This window comes from Lagenorhynchus albirostris, chromosome 16, assembly GCF_949774975.1.
Source record: "Lagenorhynchus albirostris chromosome 16, mLagAlb1.1, whole genome shotgun sequence".
Taxonomy (NCBI): Eukaryota; Metazoa; Chordata; class Mammalia; order Artiodactyla; family Delphinidae; genus Lagenorhynchus; species Lagenorhynchus albirostris.
Window position 1 is genome coordinate 57,756,444 of NC_083110.1, and position 18,503 is coordinate 57,774,946.

At 41.4% G+C, this 18,503-nt stretch overlaps 1 protein-coding gene across 3 annotated transcripts in view; it reads right to left on the bottom strand.

Moving 5' to 3' along the window:
• The window catches only part of ARMH3 (armadillo like helical domain containing 3), a 168,072-nt gene that overhangs the window by 16,270 nt on the left and 133,299 nt on the right, over positions 1 to 18,503 (bottom strand). For all 3 annotated transcript variants that reach the window (XM_060126346.1, XM_060126347.1, XM_060126345.1), the window contains one exon: positions 15,353 to 15,431. In XM_060126346.1, coding sequence (XP_059982329.1) covers positions 15,353 to 15,431 — 79 coding nt within the window. The remainder of the gene's footprint in view (positions 1 to 15,352; positions 15,432 to 18,503) is intronic.

Here is an 18,503-nt window from a genome sequence, read left to right on the forward strand (position 1 = left end):
GCCCTCCGCAACGGGAGAGGCCACAACAGTGAGAGGCCCGCGTACCGCAAAAAAAAAAAAAAAAAAAAAAGAAATATTTATGGATAGATTGAACAAAACAGATGCAAAACAGTATGCTAAAAACTACAAAATATTGGTGAGAAAATTTTAAATATCTAAATAAACAGGTATATTATGATCATGGATTTGAATATAATATTGTTAAAGTGTCAATTCTCCCCCAAGTTGATCTATAGCGTTAATTCAATTCCAATCAAAATCTTAGCAGGCTTGGGACTTCCCTGATGGTCCAATGGTAAAGAATCCACCTTCCAATACAGGGGATGTGGGTTCCATCCCTGGTCAGGGAACTAAGATCCCACATGCCATGGGGCAACTAAGCCCGCGCGCCACAACTACTGAGCTCGCGAGCCTCAACTGGAGAGCCCACGTGCTGCAAACTACAGAGCCCGCACGCCCTGGAGCCTGTGCGCCACAACTAGAGAAGAGAAAACCCACACGCCACAACTAGAGAGAAGCCCACACACTGCAGCGAAGAAGCCCACATGCTGAAATGAAAGATCCCGCATGCCGCAACTAAGACCCAACGCAGCCAAAAATAAATAATAAATATTAAATAAAAAGAATCTTAGCAGCCTTTTTTTTGTGTAGAAATGGACAAGCTAGTTTTACACTTTGTATAGAAATGCAAAAGACCTCAAATATTCAAAACAACTTTTAAAAAGAGCAAAATCAGAGGACTTATATTACCTGATTTCAAGATTTACTACAGACCTATAATAAGACAGTGTAGGGCATAAATTTAGACATATATTAGACCAATGGAACAGAACTAATATTTCAGACATAGACCCACATATACATGTTGAATTGATTTTTTTACAACTGTGCCAAGGTATTTCAATAGGGGAAAGAACAGTCTTTTCAACAAATGACAATGGAACAACAGGATATTGCAGGGCAGGGGGTGGGGGGTGGGCAGGAAATGGATGAACATTTACCATTACCAAACATTTTACAAAAAATTAAGTTGACGTGGAGCATAGAACTAAATGTAAAAGACAGAACTATAAAATTTATGGAAGAAAATACAGGTGAAAAATTTCACAACTAGGAGTAAACAAAGATTTACTAAATAAAACACAATAGCAAAAAGTGTTAAAAAATTAATAAATTCATCTTTATGGTATTAAATTAAAGTTGGTCTTCATTAAAATTTCTGGACTGTGAAAACACCATTAATAACTTGCAAACACAAGCAACTGACTAGGAGAAAATATTTGCAATACATATATATGACAAATGACTTGCATCCAGAATATATCAATACAAAAACTCATAAATATTATAATAATCAAATTTTAAAAACAGGCAAATGATCCGCTGCTCAACATCACACAAAATAAATTAACAGTAATTTAAAAAACTATGTATGCAGTATTACTAGAGCACTGCCTACCCACTAGAATGGCTAAAATTAAAAACACTCACAATTCCAAGTGTGACAAAGATATGGAGTAGCTAGAACTCTTATTCATTGTTGGTGGGAATTAAAAATGGTACAACCACTTTTGAAAACAGTATGGCAGTTTCTTTTTTCTTTCTTTTTAAAAACATCTTTATTGAGAGATAATTTACATACCATAAAATTCAATCATTTTAAGTGTACAATTCAATGGTTTTACTATATTCGCATAGGGGGCAATTATCACCATGATCTAAGTTTAGAACATTTTCATCAACTTCATAACCATTAGCAGTCATTTCCCAACTTACTCCCCAAACCCAGCTTTAGGTAACCACCAATCTATTTTCTGTCTCTATAGATTTGCTTATTCTGGACATTTTAAATAAATGGAATCACACAACATGTAGTCTTTTGTGACTGGCTTCCTTCATTTTGCATATGTTTTCAAGAAACATCCATGTTAGGGCTTCCCTGGTGGCGCAGTGGTTGAGAGTCCGCCTGCTGATGCAGGGGACATGGGTTCGTGCCCCAGTCCGGGAAGATCCCACATGCCGTGGAGCGCCTGGGCCCGTGAGCCATGGCCGCTGAGCCTGCGTGTCCAGAGCCTGTGCTCCGCAACGGGAGAGGCCACAACAGTGAGAGGCCTGCGTACCGCAAAAAAAAAAAAAAAAAAAAGAATCATCCATGTTGTAGCAGGTATCAGTACTTCATTCCTTTTTATGGCTGAAAAATATTCCATTGTATGTATGGATGTATCACATTTTGTTTACCCATTCAGTTGCTGGTTGCTTTGGTTGGTTTAGTTGTTTCTAGTTTTCCGTTATCATGAATAATGCTATTATGAATATTATTTGTATACAAGTCTTTGGGTGGACATATATTTTCATTTCTCTTCAGTAAACAGCTAGAAGTGTCACAATATGGATGAATCTCAGACACAACAGAGTTTATGTGAAATTCTATAAAAGACAAATCTAGGGACTTCCCTGGTGGTCCACTGGGTAGGACTCCGTGCTCCCAGTGCAAGGCACCCGGGTTCGATCCCTGGTCGAGGAACTAGATCCTGCATGCATGCCACAACTAAGAAGCCCCCATGCTGCAACTAAGAAGTCTGTGTGCTGCAATGAAGATCCCACGTGCTGCAACTAAGACCCAGTGCAGCCAAAATAAACAATAAATAAATTTTAAAAAGAAAAGACAAATCTAATCTATAGTGATAGAAATTACATCAGTGGTTGCCTAGGGCTCAGATTTGCAGATAAGACTAACTGTAAAGGAGAACTTTTATGAGTGATGGAAGTAAAATGTTCTGTATCTTTGTGATGCTGATGATTACACCAATATGTTTTATTATATGTTAATTACATCTCAATAAAGTTAAGTAAAAAGTTAAGTCCAGTAAATCATGACTAGACAAAAAAAAAAAAAAGTAGGCCATGGCAGTAAACTTATGTCTTTTTTGGTCTTACCATTCCATTTTTGGTTGGGGTAAGAATGATTCAGACTGAAGTATCAGTATCTATAAGCCAGGAGTTCCTAGTATTTCCACAAGGCCAAAGACTCCCCTCATTGTGCTACTCCTCCCTACCTCTCCATCCCTAGCAATCCTCCCTGACAAATTAAAGGGACTCCAGGTAGCAATCAACAGTGTTTGAAATAATTTTCAGCTGGGCAGTAGCCACATGAGGTTTCTTTAAGTGGGTGTACTGTAGATGGATCTTTGACAAACTCAATCATTTGCCAAGCTCAGGAACTTACAGAGTCCTACCTTTACCAAGGACATCTAATGAAAGTTCCACTTTTGCCTTTTTTATGAAACTGAGGCAGGGGTGAAAGATATGAGACGATCGTGGCTCTCCTTGTGGAAACTCACTCCAAATAAGGGTTATCAGCCAACCATTTACGGATTTATAATGAGGTATTTTTTCACTAGGGTACCTACAAACCTAAACCTTCTTAGGTTTATAAAAGGCTGGGGGATGCTGCTACAAGCACGCCAAATACATCAGCTGAGTGAGGTCTACAGGAGGACACAGAAGCAAAGGTCTAAGCAAGAAATTAGTGATCCTGATTCTTATACTGTGAGGTCCTCAAGGGCATGTATGATGTTTGCATTTTTATATCCCCTGGCTTGGCACAGAACAGAAACCTCTGTCCTTCTGTACAGAAAATAAATAATCTGGGGGATGTGAAGCTGGGGCACCCATTCCTTGTCTTGCTGTACGAACCAAGGACACCCAGAAGCAGAGAATTCTTAGACAAAAGCAGGTTCTGAGAACTTCCTTGGGAGGCAAGAATTGATTCTTTTTCAGAACACTTTAGCTCAAAGTGGCTGAAAAAAAGAAAACAAGCCAACAGTACAGGAGCTAGAACGAATAGTAACCTGGTAACAAACTCATAGGCCTCATTTGAGTGAGCATCCTTCCCCTCCACTAGGGGCTTACAGTGACAATCTATCCAAGATAACGTGAATACCTCTCCAGGGCACAATCATCCAATATAATTGTTTGGAAACAAGGATACAAAAGGTGGACACAAATCTCTTATGATAAAAAAGATGATGCCTTTTAAAAGATAACTGTTTCCTCTATACAGCCAACTTGTATATAATATGCAGAAGATTTTTTTCCCCTTTCTATTTTCCTCTCATATACTTCAGGACCAAACTCAATTTCAGAACCAATTTTTTAAATTAATTAATTAATTAGGCTGCTTTGGGTCTTCATTGCTGCGCACAGGCTTTCTCTAGTTGTGGCGAGCGGGGCTACTCTTCATTGCAGTGCACGGGCTTCTCATTGCGGTGGCTTCTCTTGTGGAGCACGGGCTCGAGGCGTGCAGGCTTCAGTAGTTGTGGCACATGGGCTCAGTAGTCGTGGTTCGTGGGCTCTAGAGCGCAGGCTCAGTAGTTGAGCACACAGGCTTAGCTGCTCCACAGCATGAGGGATCTTCCTGGACCAGGGCTCGAACCCGTGTCTATTGCATTGGCAGGTGGATTCTTAATGACTGCGCCACCAGGGAAGTACCTTCAGAACCAATTTAAGTTGGCCAGTTCTCCAGTCCATCCATGTCTTTCAAGCCTGCTACCAAAGGGCTCTTGACTGCCCTGAAATTTATTGATCTGACAGGCTGGCTCTGCCTTTCAGAAAGGTTGACCAGATAATGAAACTCATAGTGGGTGATTCGTGAAAGGCCATCAGTTGGTTAAAGGAGTGGCGACAATGACTTTCTTTAATTTCCCTGGGTAGTTGCCCCACCTCCCTGACTTGATTTGGTTGAAGACCTAGAAACCCCCTTGTTTCCAGGGGTGAAGCTTGTGAAGCTTTTCTTTGCACTAATTACAGATCCAACATGCCCAGGAACAAGCAAGGCATGTTTGCACTAATTACAGATCCAACATGCCCAGGCACAAGCAAGGCATGCAATCACACCAAGAGGCAGCCAAGATAATAGCGGTGGGGGAACATGAAACACATGTTTACCAAATATCGCATCAGGCCTTCTCCCTCTCTATGGCTTATTGCAGGCTGGACACTCCACCCAGCTGAAACCAAGAGGCAGATCTCTGTCCTCCCTACTTGAGCTTTCTTTTCTTGGAAATATATCACATCTCAGGGAGGGAAACAGAAAACACCGTCTCTCTGACAATCTGATACGGGGTCTCTGCCTCACTGCCAGGCCTCACTTATCTATCCCTCCTTAAGAGACAAAATTCTTTAATAGAAATCCCATTTGTGGGCTATCCACAGTTTCCCATCTAGCTGGGTGGGTCATTTTTAAGACTGTAACTTCTTTTTAAGCAGGGTCCCTGTGAAAGGTCAAAGTGCTGTTATGGTACTTAGCAAAAACATTTCCAATTAACACAGCTTATAACAGAGATAACAGTTTGCATAGTGACACTTCTGGCCTCCAGTGGCAAACCATACTCTTCCAAGCACACCTTATAGAGTTTTGAGCTACCTCCTGGGAGAGAGGTTGCAATGGAAATAAAACAAAAGTACACGAACATCTATTTGGAAGGAAGGAGGTGGCTAAAAAAACAAACTAAAGGGACTTCCCATGGTGGTTCAGTGGTAAAGAATCCGCCTTCCAATGCAGGGGACGTGGGTTCAATCCCTGGTCAGGGAACTAAGATCACGTATGCCACAGTGCAACTAAGCCTGCATGCCACAACTACTGAGCCCACGTGCCTCAAATTGAGAGAGAAAACCCACACGCCACAACTAGAGAGAAGCCCGCGCACCGCAAGGAAAGATCCCGCATGCCGCAACTAAGACCCAACACAGCCAAATAAATAAATAAACAAACTGAAGAGTGAAGTCCTACCTGTACATCTAGTAACTGGGATAAAGGGTCCTTCTTAGCTTAAACCAAGAAAGCAAGGGCTGCCGTCTCCTGTAACCTCTTGAAAAGCTGACTACTGGAGTTCCTACGAGCTCCAAAGCTACTCCTCTCATGCACTGCCAATGAAGCTTCACCGACAATGAAGCCTGACTGAGGAAGACCAGAAAGTTTATGTGATGGGCATTTCAAAATTCATACTTAATTGAAGAAAATGCTGACAGTGGCAGACATGAATAATAAGCTGAGCTCTTCACCAGTGACCTCTGCATTCATCTAGCTTGCCTGTGGGACATTAATTTTGAATCTTAATTTTCCCTTTATTTTTTTAAACAAAATGGAACTACCACTTTAAAAATAATTAAAATTCAGTGTGCTACTTTTTTGGGTTTGACCCACATAAATATATTATCTTTAAAAGAAATAAGTACATAAGAACTTTTAAAAAATTCGTCATCTTCCTTTGGTGTGTGGAAAAGCTTTATTTCTCATACTGACTTTTCTGACATGCTTGTATGGAATAAAGAGACTTTTCCCTCATTTATAAAGTTATCATACTGTGCCAGGAGCCTCTACTTAGGCATTTCTGCCTAACTGGCAGGCAAACTCTCCAGGTCCCTGTTCAGTACTTTTTTTCCTTAACTGAATGGGCCGTTCCCAAACCAGGACCTTTCCCCACCCCTTAGGAACGAGCCCTGTTATCCCCATTCTCTCTGCTTCTCCCTGCACCTTCCTATCCTGACTTGCCTCTTCCTTCAGGATACTTGACAAACTCCAGTTATCTCAGGTGCTTTGGCCAATGAAAAGCTCAGACTTTGATGTCAGACTGACCTACATTCACACTATGGCTTTACCATGAACAGCTGTGTGATCTTGAACAAATTACTTAAGTCTCTTTAGCATCGTCATCTATAAAATGAGGATAACTGTACCTACCTCAAACAATTGATTAAAGAATTAATTACATAACCTAAGTAAAAGTGCCTAGCTCAGAAACTCCTAGTTTTTCCTTTCCTTTTATCTATTTGTGTCCTTTTTTAAATCCAAGATACTTTCTTCCCTATTCAGAGGAGCTAAAATCCAGCTTTCTCCCCTGTCTCTGGTAGTGCAGCCTACCTCTTGGTCCAAGTAAGAGAGTGGACATCCTAGCAGCACATAATCAGCTGACCTTCTTAAGTGGACCTTCTCAAGATGCCCTACGTAACATAAAGTTGATTTCCAAGGTTTATTAGCAGCTTGTAGGAAAATCTCTCTGCCTCTGACTTTGTGTCTTTCTGCTTTGGTGAATCCAGTGAACAAATAACTCATATCAAACTTTTTCCTGCCAAATAGGTCAACTGAAATGTCAGAATCTAAACAAAGACACCAAGAGAGGAAGGGTCAGACAGCCAATGCTTGTGTCACATGCTCGTACTCAGAGTTCCCACAGCAACCATCACTCAGTGTTATAGAGAGGCAGTGCAAAACTACAGGCTGTTGTACAAAAAAAACCACAATGCCAAGTACGGGAAACTGAGTTATGGCTATCGTGAGAGTCTTAAATCTCAGCTCACCAGCATATGTCTCTGCCAAGGCTGCCTTGCATGGTGGCCAAGGCCCTGTTTTAAGATGAGAAAACATCACAGGGGCTCTCAGAATGGGCTGCTCAGAGGACTCGATTGCCCTGGGAGGCAATATAGGTGGCTCCATGGGGAAAGTGACCCACACTCACCTCCTGCTCAGAAAGCCCCACCTCACAGCCCCACCTCACACCCCCTTCTCCCAGTCTTCCTCAACAACCAGTGGTATGCTGGAGCTGACTTACACATGCTTGGCCTGTGAGAGATGATTGTTAAATTTTCAAGCACTGTGAGAGCCACTTGGCTTCACACTGTAGCCATGGTGGGAGCATTCACCTTTAGCACTACAAATCAGCCCCCTCCAACCACTCACCCCGCTACCAGTTATTAAACATTTACTAGCACCCCAAGGGCCAAGAACTCTAAAGCTGAAGTACCAGGCTCCATTTTCCTCATAAGGCTTGAAGCTTTTAGGATATCTCCCCAAGATGTTTCTGTGCTTCCTCCTACATGTTCACAAGTAACGGGTGCCACCCAGACACCCTAACAATGTTTCGCCCCACAAACTAGGGCTCTCTTCTTATTAGCAGTATCTCACTGTTCTCTGGGAAAATAAAGTTAGGTTTCGTTAGGATCTTTAAACACTCAGCAGTTATTTATAGTGGCTATTATCTTAGGATCAGGAGAAAAGCAAAAAGGGTTAGAAAGATGACTAATAGATGAAAATATATACTCAGCTTCCAGTGCAACTTTCACTCAATCAGATGTGAAGCATTTTTTGTTTCCCTAATTGACTTTAACCTACTCCTACAAATGAATGATTCTCTGTTTCATCATAATACTTTCAAAGATACCTCTTATAACATGACATTATACAGGGCCTCCTCTGAAACCAAAATCCAAAGCCTTAGTGAGAGTGGAGACTTGAAGAAATAATGGGAGGCATCTGGTGACACTGTCCTATAGTCCTGTGGCACATGGGGGTGCCAGCAGACCACCTTTGTGATCTTCCCGGAAAATCCCTAAATTTGTATGAAAAATTTTTAGCAAGCCCCTGGGCCACTTGGTTTAAAGGAATACCAGCTTCCAGATAGGTTTGCTCATGCTTAGAAACAGAAAGTAGAATGGTAGTTGCCAGGGGCAAGGTGGAGGGCAGGAAAAGGGGAGTTGTTCAATACACAGAGTTTCAGTTTTTTGTTTTCTTTTTAAATTAATTAATTAATTTATTTTTGGCTCTGTTGGGTCTTCGTTGCTGCATGCAGGCTTTCTCTAGTTGCGGTGAGTGGGGGCTACTCTTTGTTGCGGTGCATGGGCTTCTCATTGCGGTGGCTTCTCTTGTTGCGGAGCACAGGCTCTAGGCGTGCAGGCTTCAGTAGTTGTGACACGTGGGCTCAGGAGTTGTGGCTCGCGAGCTCTAGAACATAGGCTCAGTAGTTCTGGTGCATGGGCTTAGTTGCTCCGTGGCATGTGGGATCTTCCCAGTCCAGGGCTCGAACCCATGATAAATTGCACAACAATGTATATATTAACACTACTGTAGTGTACACTTAAGAGTGGTTAAGATGATAAACTTTGTTATGTGTTTTTTACCAGGACAAAAAAAGAGAGAGATAGGTTTGCTCAGTAGGTCTAATCATATGCCTAGTAGCATTGAGGCTGGCTCATACCAGGCCTTTGAGATGAACGCTTATGAACTGAATCAAAGGCAGAACAATTAGGACAGGGATGAGAGTCACTGTACTAGGGTTTATGGAAGATGTGCTAACAATTTAAATGACTGAATCATATTTCTAAGGCATCCAGCCCCTGGGTGCCCTGGGACCCAAGGACAAGGCATAGAAACTCTGGAACTCTTCTCCACTCTTTCTGTCCTTTTCAGGTCCCGGCTTTGAGTACCTTTTACAATCTGTGCCTCTCCATTTATCCAATTCCTACCCTTCTTCTTTCAAGGCCCAACTCACTTCTTCTCTCTTCTACATGGCCTTTCCTGACCACCACAACCTGCAGAGATCCTTCTCCAACAGGAACACACAGATCCTATTGCTAGTACTGGTCGGCTATTGATAATAAATTGCCTTAAGCCATTTTTTGCACTTACTCCATCCTTTGAGAACAAAGGCCCTTTATCATACCTCTGTATCCCTCAAATGCCTGGCTCAATCTAAAGCACAAAGCACTAAATGCTAAAATACTGATAGCTGAATGAAGGCTGAAGAAAGTAAAAGTGGGCCATTTACTTGTTTTCCAATGGGATATTTCAATGGCACAAAATTGGTCATAAGTATGACTGAAAGCTTAAGGAATCAGGTGCTCAGGAAAGGTTTTGACTTGAATACTAAATTGCCACTATGTACTCTAGATATTCAGGGCTCTAGAGAATCTTCTGTAAAGTTCTGCTATGAATCCCTCTTTTGCCTATAAGGAAGTTAGAACTGATATAAATCAATGTCATAGCATTTGCAAACCAAAACAAATAGTGAATAGTCTAAAAGGTGCTTAAGATCTTCAATGGGCATTTTCAAAGGTCTGATGGCTTTGGGGGCAAGGAAAGTATGAGGTACTATTCAAGGTACCTAAGCCAGTGATTCTTTAAAAAGAAATGTGTTGAAGGGGTCAAAGGCTGACTGAGACTTTTTTTTTTTTTTTTTTCCGGTACGCGGGCCTCTCACTGCCGTGGCCTCTCCCGTTGCGGAGCACAGGCTCTGGATGCGCAGGCTCAGCGGCCATGGCTCACAGGCCCAGCCGCTCCGCGGCATGTGGGATCCTCCCGGACCGGGGCACGAACCCCGTCCCCTGCATCGGCAGGCGGACTCTCAACCACTGCGCCACCAGGGAAGCCCTGACTGAGACTTTTAAGAAAGATGGGCCCTCTTCAAGAAAAAAAAAAAAGGACATATGCATAATTTTACACAATTTCAGTGTGCAGTAACTTTCTAAAGCCTATTCTTGGACTTTGGGTTAAAAACCTGTGAGCCAGTATTCCAAAAAATTTCATGACACATCTCTTGAGTGTAGACTCAATTCTACTAGGATGCAGCCAGTAATAAAAAAGTCTTTTTCCTAATTTGAAAAGCAGGAATAAAGGACAGGGAGTATATAAGAGTTTAGGGTAGGACAGGATAGGGAGGAGAACCCCCTGAAGAGCTCTTCTATTGCAACATACTTATCTGCAGGGAGCATTGCATCATCAAGACAGTATATCCTCAAAGCATCCAAACCCAAGATTTAGTCTGGGGTCTAGAGTTTCTCTTAAATACCTTCCTTCCACATTTATTTAGTACAAACAAAAGGGTCGTTGGGATTTATCTATGAAAATGCCACAGGTTGTGTGACTCAGCTATCCTCGTGAGAGAATAAAAATCAGGGTGCGTATCACTGGTAGGGATCGGGGCATACCAAATGATTCTACCAGCTAGGGACAGATGCTTACCAACAAGCCGTACTGAGAAGAGAAAGGAGCTAAATCTCAGCTGAGGGTGGGCAAGGGGCCTGAAGGACAGTTTTTATAAGATGTACTAAAGACAAGCAAACCCAGTAGGGAATAAACTGGGAGTAGTTTCACAGTTCTTGGAAAAGCAAGTTGTACCTTCTCTATAAACTTTATTCATAAAGATACATGAAATACAAAAAGCGGTCAAAGTGCCCTTACCAAACACCATATACAAAAAATTAATTCAAAATAGGTCAAAGACCTAAATGTAAGAGCTAAAACTATACAACTCTTAGAAGAAAACATAAGGGAAAAGTTTCATGACACTGGATTTAGTAATGACGACACCAGAAGTACAGGCAACCAAAGGACAAACAGGACTTCATCAAAATTGAAAACTTGTTCATCAAGGGACACTGTCAACATAGTAAAAAGGCAACCCACAGAATGGGAGAAAATATTTGCAAATCACATGTCTGATGAAGGATAAATATCTAGAATATATAAAGAATTCCTAAAACTCAACAACAAAAATCCAAACAACCCAATTAAAAAATGGGCAAGGGGCTTGAAGAGACATTTCTCCAAAGAAGATAAACAAATGGCCAGTAAACACATAAAAAGATGCTCAACATTAATAATGATTAGGGAAATAAAAATCAGAACCATAATGAGATACTACTTCACCCCCATTAGGATGGCTATTATCAAAAAAATCAGAAAATGGGCTTCCCTGGTGGCGCAGTGGTTGAGAGTCCGCCTGCCAATGCAGGGGACACGGGTTCCTGCCCTGGTCCGGGAAGATCCCACATGCCGCGGAGCAGCTGGGCCTATGAGCCATGGCCGCTGAGCCTGCGCGTCCAGAGTCTGTGCTCCGCAACGGGAGAGGTCACAGCAGTGAGAGGCCCGCGTACCGCAAAAAAAAAAAAAATCAGAAAACAACCAGTGTTGACAAGGATGTGGAAAAATTGGAATGTAAAATGGTGCTGCCACTGTGGGAAACACTATGATGGCTTCTCAAAAAATTAAACATAGAATTAACTACCATTTGATCCAGCAGTCCCACCTCTGGGTATATACGCAAAAGAACTGAAAGCAGGGACTCAAAACACCAACATTCATAGCAGCATTCTTCACAATAGTCAAAAGGTGGAAACAACCCAAATGTCCATCGATGGTTAGAAGGATAAACAAAATGTACTATACACATACAATGGAATATTATTCAGCTTTGAAAGGAATGAAATTCTGATACATGCTACAACATGGACAAAACTTGAAGACATTTTGCTAAGAGAAATAAACCATATACAAAAGGACAAATATTGTATGATTCCACTTTCTGTGAGATGTCTAGAATAGTCAGGTACATAGAGACAAATAGTAGAATAGTGGTTACCAGGGGCTGGGGGTACAGGAAATGAGGAGTCATTGTTTAATGGGTTTAGGGTTTCAGTATGAAATGATGAAAAAGTTCTGAAGATGGACAGTAGTGATGGTTGCACAACAATGTGAATGCACTTAATGCCACTGAACTATACACTTAAAATCTACTCAAATGGTAAATTTTATGCAGATTTTACCACACACACACAAAAGGAGTCAAAATGAGCAAGCTTCACAATCAACTCCAGACAAATATGACACCTGTGTATACAAAATAAAAATGCACGCAGGGGCTTCCCTGGTGGCGCAGTGGTTGAGAGTCCGCCTGCCGATGCAGGGGACACGGGTTTGTGCCCTGGTCTGGGAAGATCCCACATGCCGCGGAGCGGCTGGGCCCGTGAGCCATGGCCACTGAGCCTGCACGTCCGGAGCCTGTGTTCCGCGACGGGAGAGGCCACAACAGTGAGAGGGCCGCGTACCGCAAAAAAAAAAATTGCACGCAGTTTATTACACTAGAAAATGAATGACCATTCAGTCACACTGAGGGTATTAACTGATTAAAAAGCTTTGCCCTCCATGAAGCCAATGAGAAGTAATAAAAAATGTCATCTATCTGGACATCTGAAAAGAAACCCCAGTGTGAGAGACTGGGCTTTGTTTATTAAGCAATAATGGATTTACAAATATCATCTTGAAATGCCTCAAACACACACTAGAATGTGTCTGGGGGTTGCTAGAACTAAACCTCTTGCCAGAAGAAAATGGCAGCCTAGCAGGCAGATCTAGCAAAGAGCCCTCTCTTGTCTGCTATTTTACTAAGTGCTATAAATCCCAGTTAACGTCTATCCATGGTCTTTAGGCTTTACTTTAGGAGTACTTTAGAATCTAGATGGGGATTAAGTTCCTGATTTTTTCTTTCTACTTAGTTTGCTGCTAACAACTGAGGCCCTATTTTTCTTTTATTCTTTCTTTTTTTTTTTTTGGCCAAGTGGCATGTGGGATCTTAGTTCTCCCACCAGGGATTGAACTCAAGCCCCCTGAATTGGAAGCGCGGAGTCTAAATCACTGAACCACCAGGCTCTATTGCATCCCAAAGCCAGTTCTTTGAGAAGCTGTGAATACACTTAATATTAGTGACATTAGCATTAATGTTCATAACTGAGGGGAGAGAAGTGCTCCAACACATGTTGGAGATTAACAAGGAGTCAAAATACTTTTAATCTGATATGCTGAGAATAAAACCAAAGTGCACCCTCATGCTGTCATTTATTGCCCTTCAGAGTCAGTTAGGGAAGAGAAGCAACAACTATTTTGAGGGCAGTTTTGAAAAGGGTCCCAGAATAGTTATCACCCTTCCCCCACTACCCAAGTGAAAAGAGTTAAGAGAGGTAATGAATATACAAAAACTCCATGAGAGCAAGGACTACACTTAGATTATTCACCACTGATCCCTACTACCCAGGACCACACTTTGTATACAGCAGGCATGCAATTATTTACTAAGAAAATAAATCTTTGAGAGTGCTATCCCTTCATCATTCTCAAATAGGGCTGTGTACTCTCTCACTCTATAGGAGTCGCCTCATCTCTGGCTTGTGGACTCTTACTGAGAGTCACTTTCATCACTTCATTTAACTTTGAAAGAAGTTGGAGAAGGGTGAGGACACGTGCTTGCTAATCATCCTTTTCCAGATTGCCTCATGCACCAGAATGGATTTTTATTATTGGTCTGTGGCTGCTACTGCTGTAGGAAGATTTCAGCCTGACCTTCCCAAGCTGCTGAGGGATGAATACTGCACGTGGCTGACTGGGAAAATGTGTCTTCCTTTTTTTTTTTTTTTAAAGCTTTTAGGCTAACCAGAGCTCACTGTGGTAAGAAAGTCACCCTTTCTTTCACTATACAAAACTCAAGATGTTGAATTCTTTTGCATAAAAATGATATAATAAAACTGATCTGAACTGGTCCAACAGGAAAAAGGTAGGATCTTGAAGCACCTCACAGAGAGCAGTGGAATCAAAGTCCTATACAGGACTTAGGACTGCTCCATAGGCAGAAGAGGAAAAAAGAAAATGAAAGCCATTTATCAAAGCGGTTTAAATAAGAGGATGGATTCTCACAGCTGGCCTCACAAAAGAGAACAAATATGTCAAGGGGAATAACTGATAGACTAATTGAGTCCTATCCATCTGGCTGAGGAAAGAGCCACTGGTGGGAATACTGAGAAGCTGTCTGTTAGGCAAAAGGCTTGCTTGGTGCCTCATTTGGTGAGCGGAACAGCTTTTAGGAACACTGAACACACAATCACACAACAGCTAGCTGGCTGGCCCTGCCAGCAAGAGGCTCAGTGGCAAAAAAAAGAGAGCGCAGAGCATAGGTGTTTTTTTTTAAATTGGTTTGGAGCCTATATCTGGACTCTCACCTCATGAATACCCAGGCCCTCCAACTTGGGAGTAGGGTGGGAAGGAAGGAAGATTGTGTGAATACATGCCTCATTTTGTGCTTTTAAAAACAAGACTCAAGAGTCTCATTCTGAAACATCAAGTTCAATACCATGCTATGCTAAAGCCCCATCTGTAATTTTATATAATGCAGGGCCGAGTACAGGCATTTTGGGAGAAGAGGAAATCAGGCCAGACTCAAGGAAAACAAACACACAACACTATCTGCATCTCCAACTTGGTCCATATCACAGAAAAACCTGCTCCGAAATAAATGCTCAAGGCAAATTAGAACTCAATTACTAAGGAAAATCTGCCCCAAGGAGGGCTCATGTTTTAAGGAGCCAAACAGCCTCAAATTAAGCTGAACTCAGGGTTTTTCTAATTGGCAGTTTCAACCACTGCTAAGTTTTCATTTCTTATTTTCAAAAGTCAAAATGACTCTCTGCCTAAAATTAAAAGAAGAAATGCCATATCACCCACTCTAAAATAACAATTCACCAAAATTTCATCTACATATCTTCTACATAATTAAGCAAACCCTTCATATGGCACAAAAACAGAAGCCATCATTCTATTTAAAGTACTACCAACAAATCCCTTACTAATTCCTCTTAGCAGCCTAGCTCTTGCCACTCCCATTAGAAGCTCAGTCATAGAATCTCTCTGCCATCAGAGAGGGCTTGATGCTAGCCACAAACTAGGGTCACTATGAGGAAAGTAGTGGCTTACCTGCTCCTCCGACAGTTGGGATATGTGATTCACAGCAGCGTAGGATTCAATTTTGGGGTTAAAGTGGTTGATGATGGCTCTGAAACAAAGAATTAACATTAATATAGCACCAGATGGAATAAGAGGATAAATGAGTTAAAAACAAGTATCGACTACCTTCTGGTTTAGAGTATGAGAGCATGGGAGTAACTGTCAGAGAGTAACTGTCCTCTTAGGAACATGAGGTCACACGGGGTGAACTGATCACTTTAAAATGGGAAGGGCTTAATAATTTATTAGACAGAGAACAGAATCAAGCATCTCTGCTCTGCAAATGAACTAGGGAAAAACCTCACAACCAAACAAAAAACAAAACCAAGCATCCTTTAGACAAGAAACAGGACCCGGGGGGCTGTCCACTAGGGGGCCCTGGTGTTTCAGTCAGAAAGAAAAGTAGTAGTTTGCTCTGATCTTACTTGGGAGAACAGGGCATTCAGTAACACATAGGCTAAATACAGTCTCTGAAGAAGCTAAGCTTTATCAAAGCTTACAACCAATCATCATATTTGTTAGTTAATATTTCAAACCAAAATTTTATTTCCAGCCATTCAAACCAAAATCTGAGTGTTTTCAAACACTCCCTCCTCCACCACTCTGTCACATTCAAGGTCACCAAGTCTTATCAAATCTACCTTTTATTTTATTCATTCATTCATTCATTCATTCATTCATTTATTTATTTATTTATTTATTTATTTATTTATTTTGCGGTACGCGGGCCTCTCACTGTTGTGGCCTCTCCCGTTGCGGAGCAACAGGCTCCGGACGCACAGGCTCAGCGTCCATGGCTCACGGGCCTAGCCACTCTGCGGCATGTGGGATCTTCCCGGACCAGGGCACGAACCCGTGTCCCCTGCATCGGCAGGCGGACTCTCAACCACTGCGCCACCAGGGAAGCCCCAAATCTACCTTTTAAAAACCTCTGAAATCTGAAATAAATTTTCCTGAAACAAATGTCTTAGTATAGGTCTTTGTCATTTCTTGTCTGGTACAGCAGAAAAAGCACAGGTTTTAGACCAGAGGTTAGCATGGGTCCTTAGTGATATAAAAGTGATTAAAGAAATGTGGAGAACAGACAAATATTTCTAACAGAACAATTTCAAATAACATGTGTAGATACTCTCCTCCTTAGGAGGTGGAGTTTAATTCCCATTCCCACTGAGAGTAGGCTAGACTTATTTCCAAAGAAGAGTAGCGAAAGGTAAAAATAGTATCTTGACAGTAAAGAATCCTGGCGAATACTACCTTAACCAAGCGATGAAGGTGAATATCACCAGTGATGTCACGTGGCTGTCATGTAACGCCTGGTATGATCTGATGAGAAGGGCACTTCGCCTCTGTTATATACTTTCAAAAATCCATAATCTCAGAATCTAATCGTGAGAAAAACATCAGACAAACCCACACTGGGGTACATTCTACAGAATACCTAGCCAGTACTCCTCGAGACTGTTACGGTCATGAAAAACAAAACTTGAGAAACTGTCACAGACCAGAGACCATTGGGGAGACATGACAACCAAATGCAATGTGATAACTCTGAATTGTATCCTGGAACAGAAAGAGGACATTAATGGATAAACTGGTGAAACCCACATAAAATATGAAGTTTAGTTATTAGCAATGTATCAATGCCCATTTCTTAGTGTTGATAAATGTTCCATGGTAATGTAAGATGGGGGAAACTAGGCTGAGGGGCATACAGAAACTCTGTGTGTTATCTTTGCACTTTTTCTGTAATTCTAAAATTATTCCAAAATAAACAATTTATTAAAATGTGTATGTCTGGAGAGCATAATAGAAATCAATATGTTCTTTTAATATAACTTACTGATAAAGGATTATAAAACCATTTAATCTAATATAAGTATAAACCAGAAACTTCAAAAAAAAAACCCACTATGGTTTGGAATCCTAGTTTGGCCACTTGTTTTCCTGAACGATTTTGGGAAGCTGTATGTCTCACCAGAGGAAAAAAACGGGAATAATAATATCTACTTTGGCAGTTAGCACAGTATCTAGGAAGGGTGCATTGTAGGCATACAATAAATGTTTGTTGAAAGAATGAACTAAACCTTAACAGGATTCTTGCAATATTTATATAACAAAGCAACGTCAAATATCTAGCACAATGCCTGGCACAAGCTGGTGCTCAATAAATATTCAATGAATGAACAAATCAAATAGGACAGAAATGGGTCAGGAGCAAGAGGCAAGTTTTGCTAACTTATTTTTCTAGAGGCTAGGAAGAAGGGTAGAGATGTTATCTGCAAGTTAAGGTTGTGGGGCTTGGTCTAAATCCCAAATATCCATTGTGACCAAGTGGGGTGTCAAATATTTTTCTCATTCAGAAGGCAACGTTTGGGGGTATTGGCAAGGATGACAACAGTCCAGGAGCAGAAAAGAAAACCAGGAGGCTAAACCCAATGAGAAGATGGGAGGGCAGGTTTAGGGAACTGAGAATCCCACCAAACCTAGCAGCAGTACTAACTTAGTTAACCCAGTGTAGTCTGAGTCATAGGGTCCAGCATGCAAAAGTGATGGGATTGAGAAAAGGAAATACAATAGACAAATCAATCTACAATTAGATCTCAGTTATTTTGGAAAACAGAATCTGCATTCTGTAAATACATCTATTTCATGCTTTTGTAGGTTTGTTTTTTCCTAAGGTTTCCTTTAAATTTCTTAGTAAAAAAATTCTTTTGAAAAAAATCCTGACTCGAACTTCCCTGGTGGTGTAGTGGTTAAGAATCTGCCTCCCAATGCAGGGGACACAGGTTCGATCCCTGGTCTGGGAAGATCCCACATGCTGCGGAGCAACTAAGCCCGTACGCCACAACTACTGAGCCTGCATGCCAAAACTACTAAAGACCACGTGCCTAGAGCCCGTGCTCTGCAACAAGAGAAGCCATTGCAATGAGAAGTCCGTGCACCGCAGCAAAGAATAGCCCCCACTCACCACAACGACAGAAAGCCCGTGCCCACCAACGAAGACCCAATACAGCCAAATACATAAACAAATAAATTAAATTAAATTATTTAAAAAACAAATCCTGACTTGACTGAACTAGGATTTTTTTGTTTTGTTTTGTTTTGCCTAGGTTTGGAAAAC